General features: G+C 34.7%; 2 protein-coding genes across 4 annotated transcripts; both read right to left on the minus strand.

Moving 5' to 3' along the window:
• Nucleotides 1-384: 384 nt before the first annotated feature.
• Nucleotides 385-1,548, minus strand: LOC116117910 (transcription factor bHLH83-like). Its single transcript, XM_031403905.1, is given in 4 exon segments — nucleotides 385-522; nucleotides 646-777; nucleotides 869-976; nucleotides 1,055-1,548. Coding segments are annotated over 4 exon segments (840 nt in total). The 5' UTR covers nucleotides 1,529-1,548; the 3' UTR covers nucleotides 385-396.
• A 3,682-nt stretch (nucleotides 1,549-5,230) lies between these two features.
• Nucleotides 5,231-10,616, minus strand: LOC116117923 (double-stranded RNA-binding protein 4-like). Of its 3 annotated transcripts, XM_031403918.1 has the most exons (6): nucleotides 10,291-10,616; nucleotides 9,680-9,789; nucleotides 8,845-9,110; nucleotides 6,919-7,129; nucleotides 6,417-6,813; nucleotides 5,231-5,460 (listed from the first exon to the last, which is right to left on the minus strand). In XM_031403918.1, exons 1-6 carry the CDS (start codon nucleotides 10,506-10,508, stop codon nucleotides 5,367-5,369), a joined length of 1,296 nt encoding a protein of 431 aa, XP_031259778.1. In that variant the 5' UTR covers nucleotides 10,509-10,616; the 3' UTR covers nucleotides 5,231-5,366. The 3 variants fall into 3 exon arrangements, with proteins under 3 accessions (XP_031259778.1, XP_031259777.1, XP_031259779.1); XM_031403917.1 differs by lacking the exon at nucleotides 10,291-10,616 and having other exon boundaries at nucleotides 9,680-10,121; XM_031403919.1 differs by lacking the exons at nucleotides 5,231-5,460; nucleotides 10,291-10,616 and having other exon boundaries at nucleotides 6,413-6,813; nucleotides 9,680-10,123.
• Between the last annotated feature and the right edge of the window lie 2,079 nt (nucleotides 10,617-12,695).

Consider the following 12,695-nt stretch of genomic DNA (forward strand, 5'->3'; position numbering starts at 1 on the left):
GAGTTTTTTGAGTCACTGGAAATATATTCAATTTTTGAGATGGATGTTGCTAAGTAATTAAAACGGAAATTTCCAAGATATATAACAGTAATTTATTCAATTATTGGTGAAGAATCAAATACTCAAATTGTCAGATGATTTAGATCTAATAAAGGATCTTTAACTCTAAAAGTAGAGAAAAATACAAAGTACTGGTGATAGATTCTCAGTTTTCATTACATATCAAAATGCAGAAAAATTCCATTGCAAGATAAAATATTATCTACTCTCAGATACATTTTTTTTTTTTAATTTAATACTAGTAACTTCCAAAATAAAGCTTTTCTTTGCCTGCAGAGTTGTCCTTGGACTATATTAAAGTAATTTAATGATTCTCTTCATCTTCTTAATGTCAACTCATTGCTTTGAGCTTGATTTCTTGTCTCTCTGAGATGACAGTATGGCATCAATGGCTTCCTTTACTTGAGAAATATCAGGAGCTTTCCCACCTTGAACTGGCCAAAATTCATCTGTTGCCAGTACCTGTAACATATTCATAAACCATAACTCTCATTAATAACCTTAACTTCAGTAATTATATATATATTATTCATTGACTTTCAGCAAGGAAATTTAACAAAATTAAGAACATGGTTGAAGCTGTACCTTTACTTGCAATTGAAGAAACTTGACGTAACTGATTGCTTTCTCCAACATGGTCACCAAATCAACTTTGGAGCCATTGGGAACAAGTTCCTGCAGTGTCTTGAGTCGCTCGCTAATCCGTTCCCTGCGATTCTGAAAGAAAAAAAACAATCATTCAATACTGAATTCTAGAGTTTAATTAACAAAGTTTATGTTCATTTCAGGATTATGTAATAAAGCAAACCTTGGCTGCAATACTTTGCGGATCCTTTGATGTAATTGATTTAGCCTTATTCGGCTTCTTGGACGTTACACTTGTGCATTGCTTCTTCAAAGCTTGCGTGCTCTCTCCCTGAGAAAAAAAGGTTTCAATAATCAACACATAATTCACTTCAAAATCGTCACGTTCGTGCAAGAAAAAGGAAAATACCATATGTGGACGCTTAAAGGAGGTTGCATCTTGTGATGAACCAGACTCCAATATGCAATCAGTGACTGTAGTTGCATCAGTGTATAGCCAAACGCCATAATTGCTAGCAGTGTCAAAGCAGTTAAAATCCTCCATCAAGCGAGGATTAGACGTGCTGTATTTCGGATTCATCGGATTCCATTGATTAGTAGTATTATTATTCAAGTTACCTTCCCACATTGAGGACCTCTCGCTTTGCTCAAAGCTGAGCAAAGACGATGCATTAGCATGCATGAAATTATCATACCCGGACTAGAAATTTATTAAAGAATGAGACTCATCAGGCTGATAAGTTTCAGCCTGAAAGGCGAACCCGTTAGAAGTTCCACTGCTCGGAGAGGAAGAATTATTGCTGATAGCAATGTTTTTCTTGTCTGATCCATCTCCCTTATCATCAAACAAATAGTTAGGCCCTGGAGAAGAAAGATCCCCCATCACATTTCCCTTGAAGGCAATTGCCATTTTTTCAAAGAGAAATATGAGTTTAGTTCTGTGCTACTCTAAGGCTAGCTATGGAGAGAAGACTGTAGCTTTCCGAGGCCTATATGTAGTAGAGATTCAATGCAAAGGGGGTACTATATTAGGTATTTTTATAAGTGAAAATTAATTAACATGGAGTAATAGTTATTATATTTAATGAATTAATGTGTATTGGGATTGTTAGCTGGCAGAGGTGAATAAAAATGGAAGAAAATTGAAGAAGATAAAAAGAGAGAGAGAGAGCAGAAGGGTCGCCGGATCTTTCGCCATTGCACGTCTTTGAGATTCCAAAATTGAATTGAACAGTCTCTCAATCTCACTGTGAAGAAGCTGGACCAGTTTGGAGGTTGCTTCCTCTTCACTTGTTCAACACGTGGACTCATCTTCATACTGTATTTTTATTTTATTATGTTACATTCCATGCTGGCGCGTAAGCTGTATTCATGAAATTGAACACCAATTGCAAATGGATTGTTTAATTTTAGATTAATAATAAATGATTATGAGTTTCAAAAAAATTATTCCATTCAGATATCTGTGTAATAACTTTAAACACACTCCCCTCTTGGAGGTTGGAATTATATCATTTTTTCAGTAGCCTGTTAGCTTCATTTCATAATTCAGTTCAAGTTGGTATGGAGATTAAATATTAGTGTTAGGTAGTTTAAGAGATTACTAAAATAACTTAATCTAATTTTGTCAGGTAGTTTGATATTATTTTCATCTATCGGATTATTTGTATTATTTTAGTAATAAAAAGGTTTATAGAAACATATACAATATGTAAAAATAGTTTTCAAATTAAAAATTATAGGCATGTTTGGTAGATTATTTGAAAAATGTTATTCTAAAAAAGTGTTTAAAGTTAGTTGAGTTAAATTAAATCGAATTATTCTAAAATGTGTTTTTGATAAAATGCTGAATAGTTGTTTAGTATATTTTTTTAAAAAGGTTTTTAAGACAGAATAGTTGTTTGGTACATTTTCTAACAATATTTAGATTTTTTTTTTTAACTTCCTACACTTGTTAATCTAGCTAAACACCCTCAGAATAAAAGTTTAAAAATTAATTAAAACACCTCAACCACCCAAGAGGACAGCTAGCCACCATCATCGGAATGTAGCTGGCAATCACCGAAACGATGCACTATCAGTTAGATCTGGCTGGTCGTGCGCCCCATAAATGGATAGATCTACGACTAGAATCTGACCGGTCGTGTGCCGATCATACCCAGAAGATTAGAAAATAACAAAAAAAGTAAAAGTGACAAAGATGCAAGGGAAAAACTTTTGTTTCACATTTCCGGAAAGACCCCTTATTTGTTCGTTTAGCAGGTTCAGCACGAAATCATAAAGAAGCTCTACCAAGGATTGCCAAGCATTTAGGACTAAGTTTCCTCCTCCCTTTTTAGTAACCAAATGAACCAGAAGTAGGACCAAACTGAGAGTGAGCAGCATAAAGAAAGATGAATTTGTGAATGAGAAATACAAGTTTCCTATATTCATAGGAATCAATGGGAGAATGGCAAATTGCTCAAGTGGGCTGTTGGGCGTAAGAAACACTTAAACATTTCATCCCTGTAGTTCCGCTTCTTGCTCTACTAATTTAGTCTCGGAAAGAACCTTGCCTTCACCGAGATTTCTGTCTTCCTGAAGATCTATGGTTAGAATTTGGCCATTGACATCTAGATTCTAGCCGTTGTTAATGGTCAGATCGACGCACGATCGGCAGGGACCACGATTGGCAAGGACGTAGCCAGAATTCTGAGTTAGTGAGTTCAAAATATCAAAATTGATAATTTTACAATAAAATATATACAATACTTATATTTAACCAATACAATTAAAACGACACTTAAAAAAAAAACAACAACAACAACAACACAAATTTATCAAAATTCAAATCATTAATTGGGTTTTTCAAACAATTTCTATTAACCCAATAGAATTAACTTATAAATCCATGAAAACTCATCAAATCCAGCTCTAAATATTAAACAATTAACCAATATATCGAAATTAAACCAAATTCTCAAATATCTACAACTTAGGGTTTCATCAATTCTTTAAACCATTTAAAACTAACTTAATAATTAACCAAAATTTATCAAACCCAACTTAAAACAACAACTAGTTAACATATACCTCAACATAATTAAGATTAAATCAAAACTCAGATAAAAATCTAGGAATTTAATCTTCCAATTTCAAACTCATTTATTAAACTTAACAAAAACTCATAACTCATGATCTTTCATCAATTAAGAAAGTTAAAAGAAAAGAATTTTAAGTAAAAAAAAAAAAAAATAATAATAATAAAATAAGCGTCGTCTTATCTTGTAATTCAAATGAGTAATTTTTCTTGAATATCCAACCAAGAAAAAATATAATATGAGAGGAAACGAAGAAGAGAGAAAAGTTAAAAAAATGTTAATTAATAATTCATTTTGTGGGTTCAACATGAAGTTAAATGACGTTAAAATTATAAAATCTATAAAACATGAAGACTTTTTTGAAATCTTTAAAAAGTTGAGTGGGTTCAAGTGAATCCATAACTCTCTATGTGACTACGTGTCTGACGACCAACCAGGTGTTTCAGTCATGTTGACTGGCAGTGGCCAACAATTGACAATGGTTACTGGCCGGCAGTGATGGACTTGGGTGAATTAATTTTTAGATTGGAATGAGAAAAAAAGGAGAGACATCGGTAGATGAAGGAAAGAAAGAAAAATATTTTTAGGGGAATAGAGTTAGAAAAATGTTTTGAGTTGAATTAGAGTTAGGTAATATGAGATTAGATTGACGCAATAAGTAAATAAATACATATTTTATTTTTTAACCTAAATAAAATAATAGAATAATGATTCAGAATAGTATAACAAATCGGGACTATATATTTTACACTAATTTTGAGATTGTTTCTAAAAGTTGTTTTCGTCTTATAGCCTTGTTAACATATTATTTTCATAGGAACTTTTGTATTTTTTTGTTTCAAAACATGGCAAACTTAAAATGACTCGTTATATGCAATTAATTATGTTTTGACTTTTAATAATAATACAAAGTAAAGGTTATAATAATAGAGCTATACAAATATATTTAAACAAATTTTATTTCATTAACCGCCTTCGAAGATAATAAATAAAGAACGTCTTTAGTAAACCCGATGAAGATCATCATCCACATGTTTTGTTGCGCTGACATTGAAAGAAGCAATCCCTTGTCTCATGGAGATTATGTGTTTTAAGTCTAATTGCTACAGATCATAGGGTCTTATTACCATCTTTATTTTATATCTGCCTTGCCTTATCTTCTATTTAATTCTATTTTTAATAACTTCAAATTCTCCCAATCAATATAAACTACCCAAACAATCCACCTGGCCAGCCAATTATTTAGTCACCCCTTAATCAATTTTTTGCACTAGTTATTATCTGGTATATTCTTTTCCTTAATTGAATTAAAATTATCCCATTTGTTTTGGGTCATAGAGCTCATTCTTAAGTCAAATGTCTCTCCTCTCTCCAATCAATTTTTTTTTTTTTTAATCTATGGAATTCAATTATTGAAATCTTCCCAGAATTGTAGTTGTTGTCTTTAAAGGATAGATGTTTATGTATTTGAATTTGATTACTTTTAAGAAAAAAAGCAAGGGTGGTTAGTAAACGATCTTCTATATAGCACTGCCACAATACCAAGGGTATTTTTACAGGGTAGAGTCAACAGTTCAAGAAGACCCAAGATTCAAATTTGAGCTACACCTAATAAATACATACTTAATGCAGTTTGACTGTTCACTGGGCTACAGAACAGGATGGAGCTTGACTCAATGGCTGGGCTACCGGACAAGATGAGGCTCGACTCGAAGCCTGATCAGCATTCAACAACCTGCAATTTTTTCAAAAATGGAACTTCAAAGTGAAGCCTCTATAGAAGAACAAATACTAGCATCAACCAGTCTTACAGAAATTGTTACATGCACACATATAAGCAAACAAGTTCATATGTATTTGTCTCTGTGTGCGCGTGTTGTGCAAGAGAGAGAGATGCCACTTAAGAGTACACCAGTGGTTCCATTAATAATATTTGTGGCCGTGGCAGGAGCAGAATATAATAAACTGAAGTAACTGGATCTTTTCCAACTCCTTTTAGTTGTATAAACAGAACATTGGAAAAGAAAAATGGGGACTACTAACTGTTGCACATCAAGTTTATGCACAAAAGACTTGAACATAACCACTGGAGTTGGAAAATGAGTTAAGTTAATTACACATGAAAAATAAAGAAATGGGGTAAGCTCATCAAGCAACAATCGGCTAAATCTCTGTGCAAAAATCATATCAGAATGTCTTTTCAGATGAAAAATTTAAATCTCACTGGAGCGGAATATTTCAGGGGAACCCAAACATTATTAGGAGGCAGTGAAGATGAAAAAACAGAAAGTATCCATTGGTCGTGTTTTATAGAAAATAGAGAAACAAAGTAAAGGTTAAAAGAAACCACAGAGAGAGAGAGAGAGAGAGAAACTCCACAAAGGTATTGATATGATGCCCCGTGGAGGCAGACGAAAAGAAAACACAGCATACCACACCAAGGAAAGTGCTGTAAGTCTCTATTTAAATTTTAATACTGGGAAGAGAGGGTGGCAATGGAAAACTAAATGAAACAAGACAAAGTAAAGCAACTAAAAAGTAATAACAGCAAACATACACAACTTTATACTGTAGCAATAGAAGGTAAGAATATGCCATAATAAATACTCAATCCTAACAAGTAAAGAAAATCAAAACACAAAAGAAGACACAAGAACATAAAAAAAACGTAAATCAGACATGAAGACTTACTGAGCATCTGTGCATAATTTCTTGTTAGCCTTCTTTTTGTTTTTACGTCGCTTGTTTGAAGAGCTTGAAGAAACTCCCAAAGGCTGTCCTAAAGCTGGAGGCACAAATTGAATTGGAAAATTCACTGTTTCAAAGGATTGCTCTGGTTTTGGTATCCTAAAATGATGGTGCGGCAGATGCATTCCTGAGCTTGCCGCCGTTGGAGTGGCAATCATTGGCAAATTACCAGTTGTAGCAGCTTCAACCACATTATTGACCGAAATTTCCGAATTCTGTCTTGTGTTTACCCCCATATCTTGAGGGCCATCATTAGCCTCCTTGATTTTACGCATTGCGGCATATAGTTTGCCTTTGGACTTTATGAGCTCAGAAAGTGAAGTTGCAGACCCAGAATTACCTATATCAAAACTTAAATTAATCCATATCATGGAAACGAAAACAGAAAAATTCATAATTAATTTAAAATGCAAATTATTTGTAAAAAATGAACAAAAAAAAATACCCAATAGTGAGCTGATAGCAGCTCGTGCTGCCAATTGTTCAGCTTCTTTCTTGTTTTTACCAGGTTCTCCAGTATAAGTAGCACCATCAAAAACCACAGAGGATACAAAAACCGGAAGCAAACCTTCTGGCCGATCAGTACTATAAGTAGGCTTTTCTAAATTCCTCTTCATTGCAAATTCATTCAAGATAAGTTTGCAGAATATCGTATCCTGGACAATAAGAACAAAAATAACAAAATTGTCAAAGTTAATGAGAAATGCAATTTTAACAAAACAATACAAGTAAACAAAAAATATAGATCAAAACATTTTCAAGCTGGAAAATATGATAGTAGAATGAAACATATTAGCATAGTATAATAAGAACAATCATATTCATATGTAAGATCTGTCCTTGTCATATTGACTTCAAAATTTGAAGCATTACTAAAACAAATATCGAAAAATTGCTTCTTCTTCAATTCCTGTAATTCATAAATGAAATGTATTTTATTAACCTTACTATAAAATTTAAATGATTGGACATATATGTTGACACTAAAAAATCCAGTAGAAGCCCTTCCTCCAATTAATTTAAAATATAAACAGATATTTCATAAATAGAGAAAACACAACATATATTAGAAGCAAAAGGCATATGGAACTTGGGAGAGACATGAAGAACATAAATGTGATACAAAATATGGGAACAATTCTGGGTTTCACAATTTTCAATCACTTTTCCATAATTTTGATAGATACAACCTATTAAGTAAAAATACAATATCATTGTAACAGTAGATTAAAGAAAAAAGAGAAAGTTAAAAAACATAATAATTTTATATATTTTGCAAGTGATGTATAAGCATACATGGACATACATAAGTTAGCATAAATATACAAAAATTTGTTTGGCTACCTGCCTCTAACCGGACTTAGAGAGTTAAAGCACCAGGTTAAAAATAGAAAATCCAAATAAAGAAACAATGAACTACGTATTATGTGAATCAAGTTCCCCAAAGTAATAGTTGACCCCCTTGAAAATACAGCAACAGTTACCTGCCTTGAACCCAAATGTTGTGGCACTATAGCCCCCAAAAGATATGACAAGAAGGGAGAAAACTGACACTTTGCTGAACAACATTTCTCAGATATTACCAAGAAAGGATAAGGAAAACATGGACATATAATGCGGTAAAAAATATTGGAAACTCGTGCTATTTTGTAAACATAGAAGCAGGGTGTTGGGCTTAACACCTCTTGAAACCTAGAAACAAGGACACAGTTTTACATGTGGATAATTATGCATTTACAATTTTGAATTCCTATGATGTGTTTATATGTTTGTAGAAGCTAGCATAGAAGCAAAAAATTCTCAGACTAGCAAGTATGTAGAAGTTTGATGACAAAATTGTATAGCACCAGCAAAATGTTATATACATTGTAATAAATGAAGGATTTTATTTTTTTTTTCAATTGAAAACATAAAGATATAATTTTATATAAGAAGATTTACAAAAAGGTGAACAAGTTTTCACATGTAGACTATAAAAAAATAGGTCAAGACAGCTCAAAGTAATAATTAAACAAAAAAAAAAAAAAAAAAAAAAAAGCCACAAGAACGTTTAAAAGAGTCCTTAAATCAACAAAAATAAATATAAAATTCTTATAAAGTTACCGCCGCCTCCCGGCTGTGATGGATGAATAAAAGAGCAAGGTAGATTCTCCCATAATTATCCACCCAAGTGCCCATACTACATTTCATAGAAATTAGTTGTAATTTTATCCAACACCTATACGTTGGTTTGACTTGTCCACTTCACTAAACGAAGCGATTCAACTGGCCACTCCAAAATGGAAAACTAAAATACCCCAATAATGAGAGGACATCCCAATAGAAGTTGATATAACTTATGTAACATACCCCGATAATGAGAGTAACATACCCCAGTAATGAGAGGACATCCTTGATCCTTTACTTTCTTTACTATATTCTCTAAAGCAAACTTGGCAGCATCCTGCTCAGCTGCTTTTCGATGAGAGAAGGTGTTAGGGGATGTATAAGTTTCACCATCCACAAATACAGTTGACCTAAACTGTGGAGCATGAGAATATCCTCCTTCACTGACAGTTTGATAAACTGGGAGTTGTATACCGGATCTTTGCGCATATTCTTGCAACCGGTTCTTGTGCATCAAGGGTCCTGCAATGCCTAAACAACAATGACTTTAAATCAGTACGGGGTATTGTTTCAACAATCATTAGCATAATTAATACAGCCAATACAGAATCAAGAAAGGCATGCTTATCACTTAGTAATTTAGTTATTAAGTACACCCCAAAGGGTACGTCCAAAAGAAGGATCTCAGTGAAAAAAGCCTTAAAATATGCATCCACACAATTTCTTCAGAAAATGAGCAATGAAACCACATTATTCAAGAATAAACACATTTCACAGTCATCTTATCAAATATCCAACATCTTCAACTAAAACACAAGGCTTTACCGCTTTAAAACAACAAGTGACATAATAATTTCATGGAGATGGTTAAAATGAGAATCCTCATGTGCGAGCTGAGAAAACCAAGACCAGGAAACTCATAAATGAAAATACAAAACAAAGACAAAATAAATTTTATTTCAAAACCCCTTTTTATAATTAAATTTTTTTCCCTTTAACCCACAAAAAATATACCTTTTTTCTCCTTCCAACTTTTTTTCGGAAATAAATTGCAACTAATAATCTAAAGCCCACCTAAAAGTTTTTAGATCTAAACTTACGATTAGGAGGGGAGGCAACCGGAGCCGGAGTCGATTCAGGAACCAGAGTCGATTCCTGAGCCTGAGCCGGAGCCAAAGATTGCGCAGTAGCCGGAGCCGGAGCCGGAGCCGGAGCCAAAGATTGAGCAGCAACTGGAGCCAAGGTTTGAGAATGAACGGGAGCCACTGACTGAGCCAGAGCCGGAGCCGGAGCCGGAGCCACTGTAGCCGCAGCCACAACTTGAGAAGGAACAGGAGGCTCTGATTGGGGCAGAGGTTGAGAAGGATCGGCAGCCGCAGCCAGGGTCGGAGTTGGGAGCTGGGGTTGGGGTAGGTTTTGCAAAAATTCAGCCATAAGTTAAGTTGAATGAATGGAAGTGAAGTTGAGCGTAAACTAGCCTAGGGTTTAAAATATTTACTTATGAAATAATATAAGCTATTTCGATTTTCAAGGGTTGGCTCTTGCTCTTCTAATTCCCAATTTACTTTAATAAAGTTCAAATTGAAATGGTTTTTACAATTCCAAGTAGGTGGAGTGTAAACATCAAATCATAAATCATACATAAATTTTGGACATTAATCACCATTTGATAATTGATATTAATGAGGTTTTAATTAATNGAGCCGGAGCCAAAGATTGAGCAGCAACTGGAGCCAAGGTTTGAGAATGAACGGGAGCCACTGACTGAGCCAGAGCCGGAGCCGGAGCCGGAGCCACTGTAGCCGCAGCCACAACTTGAGAAGGAACAGGAGGCTCTGATTGGGGCAGAGGTTGAGAAGGATCGGGAGCCGCAGCCAGGGTCGGAGTTGGGAGCTGGGGTTGGGGTAGGTTTTGCAAAAATTCAGCCATAAGTTAAGTTGAATGAATGGAAGTGAAGTTGAGCGTAAACTAGCCTAGGGTTTAAAATATTTACTTATGAAATAATATAAGCTATTTCGATTTTCAAGGGTTGGCTCTTGCTCTTCTAATTCCCAATTTACTTTAATAAAGTTCAAATTGAAATGGTTTTTACAATTCCAAGTAGGTGGAGTGTAAACATCAAATCATAAATCATACATAAATTTTGGACATTAATCACCATTTGATAATTGATATTAATGAGGTTTTAATTAATCTTACTAAAACAAAAATAAAATATCAATACAAGTCATAAAATGAGTATTTATCATAAGAGTAAGATTATACGACATGTCCCTACTCAAGGTTTAGCGAAATGGAAAGTTCTCACCTTTGGTTTTTATAAATTATAGATTTCAACCCTTAAAATAACATCATTTCATTTATTTTAATAGCTATGATTCCCCACATCTTAAATTTCTCTCCACCTTCTCTCTGCCTCCCTTCTACCATTATTTGTTATAAAATAATGGCAAGAAGGAAGTAGAGATCGCTAGTTGAATGTGATTCAACTGGAATCGCACTTGCCAAATTGCACTAAATCCTCCACCCCCAATAATTAAACAACAAATAATTGCATGCTGAAGATCGATGACACCGAAAACAACCCTATGTCGTGCAACCCCACATCGCAACCTGAAAGCCCTTAAGCCATCGCACATTGCCACCATCAAGCCTATCGATCGAACCCCGCCGCTTGTCGCATGCCAATCTCACATCGCCTACAATTGTGTTGCTTTGAATTTTTATTGAGTCGGAGTTTGATTTAGTTGGTTGTGTGATTGAATCGAAGTTTGGTTGAATTTGATTTATGTTGATTTCTGTTTGGGAGTGTGATTTTTTGTGAAGCTTCCCTCACCGCAGACAACCCCACCAGTCTCCCATTCGCCCACCGCCCAAGCTTGCACAACACCCACTACTTGCTCGATAAATTGCCCCAACCAAGTCCCACTACTAGGTTTATTTGCATGTGTTGTGTTGGGTTTATTTGCTTCATGGTGGGTGTTGTTTTGGAGAGGTGGATGGGGGCCTTTGTGTGTTGCTTTGTAGGGTAGGCCAACTATGGTGGTGGTGGTAGTTTGGAATGGGATGGTTTGGCCAGTTGTGGTGGTGGTTTGGCCGAGTGCGGTGGCGGTTTGGATGACTGTGGTGGTAGTTTGGAATGGGATGGTACAAGGGCAGTTTGATAATAGTACCCTTTGCACTAGTGTTAAAGCTCCACTATCACTAATGGTGTCATTTTAAAGGTGGAAATATGAAATAAATGAAACTAGAAGTGGAAACTTGTTGTTTCAGTAATCTTTGGGTGGGAACATGTTGTTTGCTTCAATAGTAATACAACTCTACTCTTATTAAGTTATGTAACATTGCTCTTTTATTGATATATCATATTTCTTTATTTAATAAGTTAATTTCACATATTCATTCTTCCAATCATGGTATGACATATCATTTTGTATACACATTGTGTAGTATTATTTATATCAAAAGTGATACTAAATAACCCATAATTGATTGTCTTTTCAATCTTCATTAATTAATTATTTACATAATTTTAAAATAATATCCTTAAAAAAAAAAATATCACACAAGAAAAATCATCCAAGTCGAACTACCAAAAAAAAAAAAAAAAACTTGTTATGCCTGAAAAAGTAGGGCTGATGCAGAGCCCTGTCAGTGTAAGCGGTTAGAGCTTAGGTAAGTCCTACAGCCATTCAGACACAGCCACGTCGCACGTTGATGCAAGCGGCATGCTTCTGCTAATGCAGTAGGTGTGCGCCAGGCTGGTGAAAGGCTGGAGACAATCCACGTGTCCAATCCCTGCAAATGTCGAGTAAATCACTCGAGCATGTGAACAACGGGATGCAAGGAAGGATTTGCATGACAATCTAACCCACTCCCTGATTTAGTAATCATTACCTTAACTCTTCTCACTATAAATTGAGAGTTCCTCTCCCGTTTGTGGGATTGGCTAATTTCTCTCCAGAATAGCATATATACTCTCTCTCTCTCTCTCTCTCTCTCTTATAATCTCTTGTAAGTCAGCTCGCTGAATGCGACCTGACTTCATAAATTAATACGATATCAGTGGACGTAGGATTCGCTTACTTTAAACACCGTTCTTCATTTTTTATTCAG

Source organism: Pistacia vera, unplaced genomic scaffold, assembly GCF_008641045.1.
Source record: "Pistacia vera cultivar Batoury unplaced genomic scaffold, PisVer_v2 Contig825, whole genome shotgun sequence".
NCBI classification, from domain to species: domain Eukaryota; kingdom Viridiplantae; phylum Streptophyta; class Magnoliopsida; order Sapindales; family Anacardiaceae; genus Pistacia; species Pistacia vera.

What these genes read in the sequence shown, in the direction of transcription:
- LOC116117923 (XM_031403917.1), bottom strand. Translation starts at nt 10,013, where the DNA reads ATGGCTGAATTTTTGCAAAACCTACCCCAACCCCAGCTCCCAACTCCG. An exon ending in GATGTCCTCTCATTACTGGG is followed by an intron (nt 7,130 to 8,844) that starts GTATGTTACTCT and finishes CTTATTGTCCAG; the next exon opens with GATACGATATTCTGCAAACT. An exon ending in TGCTATCAGCTCACTATTGG is followed by an intron (nt 6,814 to 6,918) that starts GTATTTTTTTTT and finishes GTTTTGATATAG; the next exon opens with GTAATTCTGGGTCTGCAACT.